Raw genomic sequence first — 1,940 nt, 5'->3', positions numbered from 1 at the left:
CAGCTTCACCTGGCGACCCAAAGCGACATTACAACGTATTGCAGGCATCATTAAATGGATAACATGAAGCTCATCGTTTGAACACTGAGCGTCTTCTCTTTGTGGTGAATTCCATTGAACAGGGATTTGCAAACCATTATATTCTGTGTTTATTTATGTTTTACACAACGTCCCAACTTAATTGGAATTAGGTTTGGAGATGAAAAAGGGTGGACGCAAAACATATCGAGTGAAAATGCAGGTCTGTGTTGTGTAGCCTGTTTAGGACTCTGCTGTGAGGCAGCAGCTCAGTGAGGCAGTGAGCATTCAGTCAAGATGTGAAGAGGTTGTCTTTGCTGGTGTCTATAAAGGTTGTTAGACAGACTGAGGCCAGCCTCACTCAGCTCAACCTTCAACTCTCATAATGTGAGCTTTGCCTCGTCTCTCTTGCCTCCCGTGGAGCTGTGTGGAGCCTTCGTGGTGGCCTTCGGGGAATTCCAGATGATGCACTCCAAGTTCGCCTCTCTGGTCACCACCTTCTTGCCCATCTACCCGGCCAACACGCTCGTAGTGATCGGTACCATCGTCACCTGCGTTTGTTACCTGGGAGTGCTGGGAGGCATGAAGGAGAACCGCTGCATGCTCATCACTGTGAGTGGGAGGAAACGTGGGGTTTACTGCCTGAGTGGGCTGAATTCACTAAATGACCAAATGAGACGCTTCAAAAATAACCCAACGTTCTGTGTCTCAGTTTTATGTACTGCTGTTCATCCTGATGCTGGTGGAACTGGCCATGGCCTGTGTGTTCTTCGTCTACAACAGAGAGGTGGGARACTTCTGGTACTCATATGTCTGTTATGGAACCTTCTTTGATGTCTTTTCCTAATGAAGTGTGCTGAAACATCCTTAAGATTACTGTTGTGACCAAAAGTTCTTATATTTTGTGATCTAAAACAAATGCTATGATTTGTAAACTTGAATACTTTTGCTTTTATGATAATCCCCATCTCTTTTAGATTGGTGCACAGATCAGATCAGATCAGATGTGCATGGATTTTACAAAAAGGCTGGAGTCACATCAAAAGGTTCATTGACTGTCAAAAACCCATTGCCATTGTGGACAGTTTTGAGACTGATGGGGATGTAGTTTTTGCCAATTTTACATCTCTAATGTCATGTAAAATTGACATGTTTGAGCTTTGTGGGACGTTATGATATTCCCTCATCAGAAACTTTGAGTGTTGCTCTGATTCTTTCATGCACGTTTGAGAAATCCACCGTTTTCCTCCTTAAAAAACGAAAACAATCAGACTCAGTTTCATACAAGACAAATAATGTGTCAATGACATTACAAAGGTGGGTCAGCCCACAGTGGGTTTTCTGTAATAGATACTCCTGTGACACATGGAAAATTAGAGGGAACATTGCTCAAGACTGTTCTGAGTGATTCAGGAGTTCATTCAGATACAATGTGTGTAAAAAAAGACAATCTGTGGCTGAAGTGATGTCATGATTTGAACATTGGGCATTGAAAAGGGCAGGATACGGATCAATCACCGAAGGTTTGGTGTCCCAGTGAGTTGTTGTGTATGAGATATGATGATATTGTGTTTCATGGTGAGATGTCAAACTTCAATGTCAGACCACGACCCTTCACTGTGCTCAAAAACTCACATTTTTGATAATATTTATTCCCCCATGCCTTATGAGTAAACTGACCCAAGTTTGAAACCGATTGATCRAAATCTCGAGGAGGAGTTTGATATYCTGCCATTCCTGTTTGGTGTATGGGTGCCAGAGGGTTTCTGTAGGTCTTAGGGAGTTATGCAAGTGTACCAGTTTTCATGCTTCTATGATAAAGTAAGGTCAATGTGGACAAATTTTCTGAAAGTTAACGGGGGACGCAGTTGAGCCGTGTCTGTTGCGATTTTTGTGACACTTTTACAGTACATAATTTTCAT

The 1,940-nt window shown here is 42.5% G+C and overlaps 1 protein-coding gene across 1 annotated transcript; it reads left to right on the top strand.

Moving 5' to 3' along the window:
• The first annotated feature begins 18 nt into the window (after positions 1-18).
• LOC103461078 (leukocyte surface antigen CD53-like) lies at positions 19-868 on the top strand. The gene is made up of 2 exons (XM_008403400.2): positions 19-630; positions 731-868. Exons 1-2 carry the CDS (start codon positions 481-483, stop codon positions 863-865), a joined length of 285 nt encoding a protein of 94 aa, XP_008401622.2. The 5' UTR covers positions 19-480; the 3' UTR covers positions 866-868.
• Positions 869-1,940: the final 1,072 nt, after the last annotated feature.

The sequence above is a fragment of the Poecilia reticulata genome, unplaced genomic scaffold (genome assembly GCF_000633615.1).
Source record: "Poecilia reticulata strain Guanapo unplaced genomic scaffold, Guppy_female_1.0+MT scaffold_565, whole genome shotgun sequence".
NCBI lineage: Eukaryota > Metazoa > Chordata > Actinopteri > Cyprinodontiformes > Poeciliidae > Poecilia > Poecilia reticulata.
This window is presented reverse-complemented; position numbering and strand designations above follow the sequence as displayed.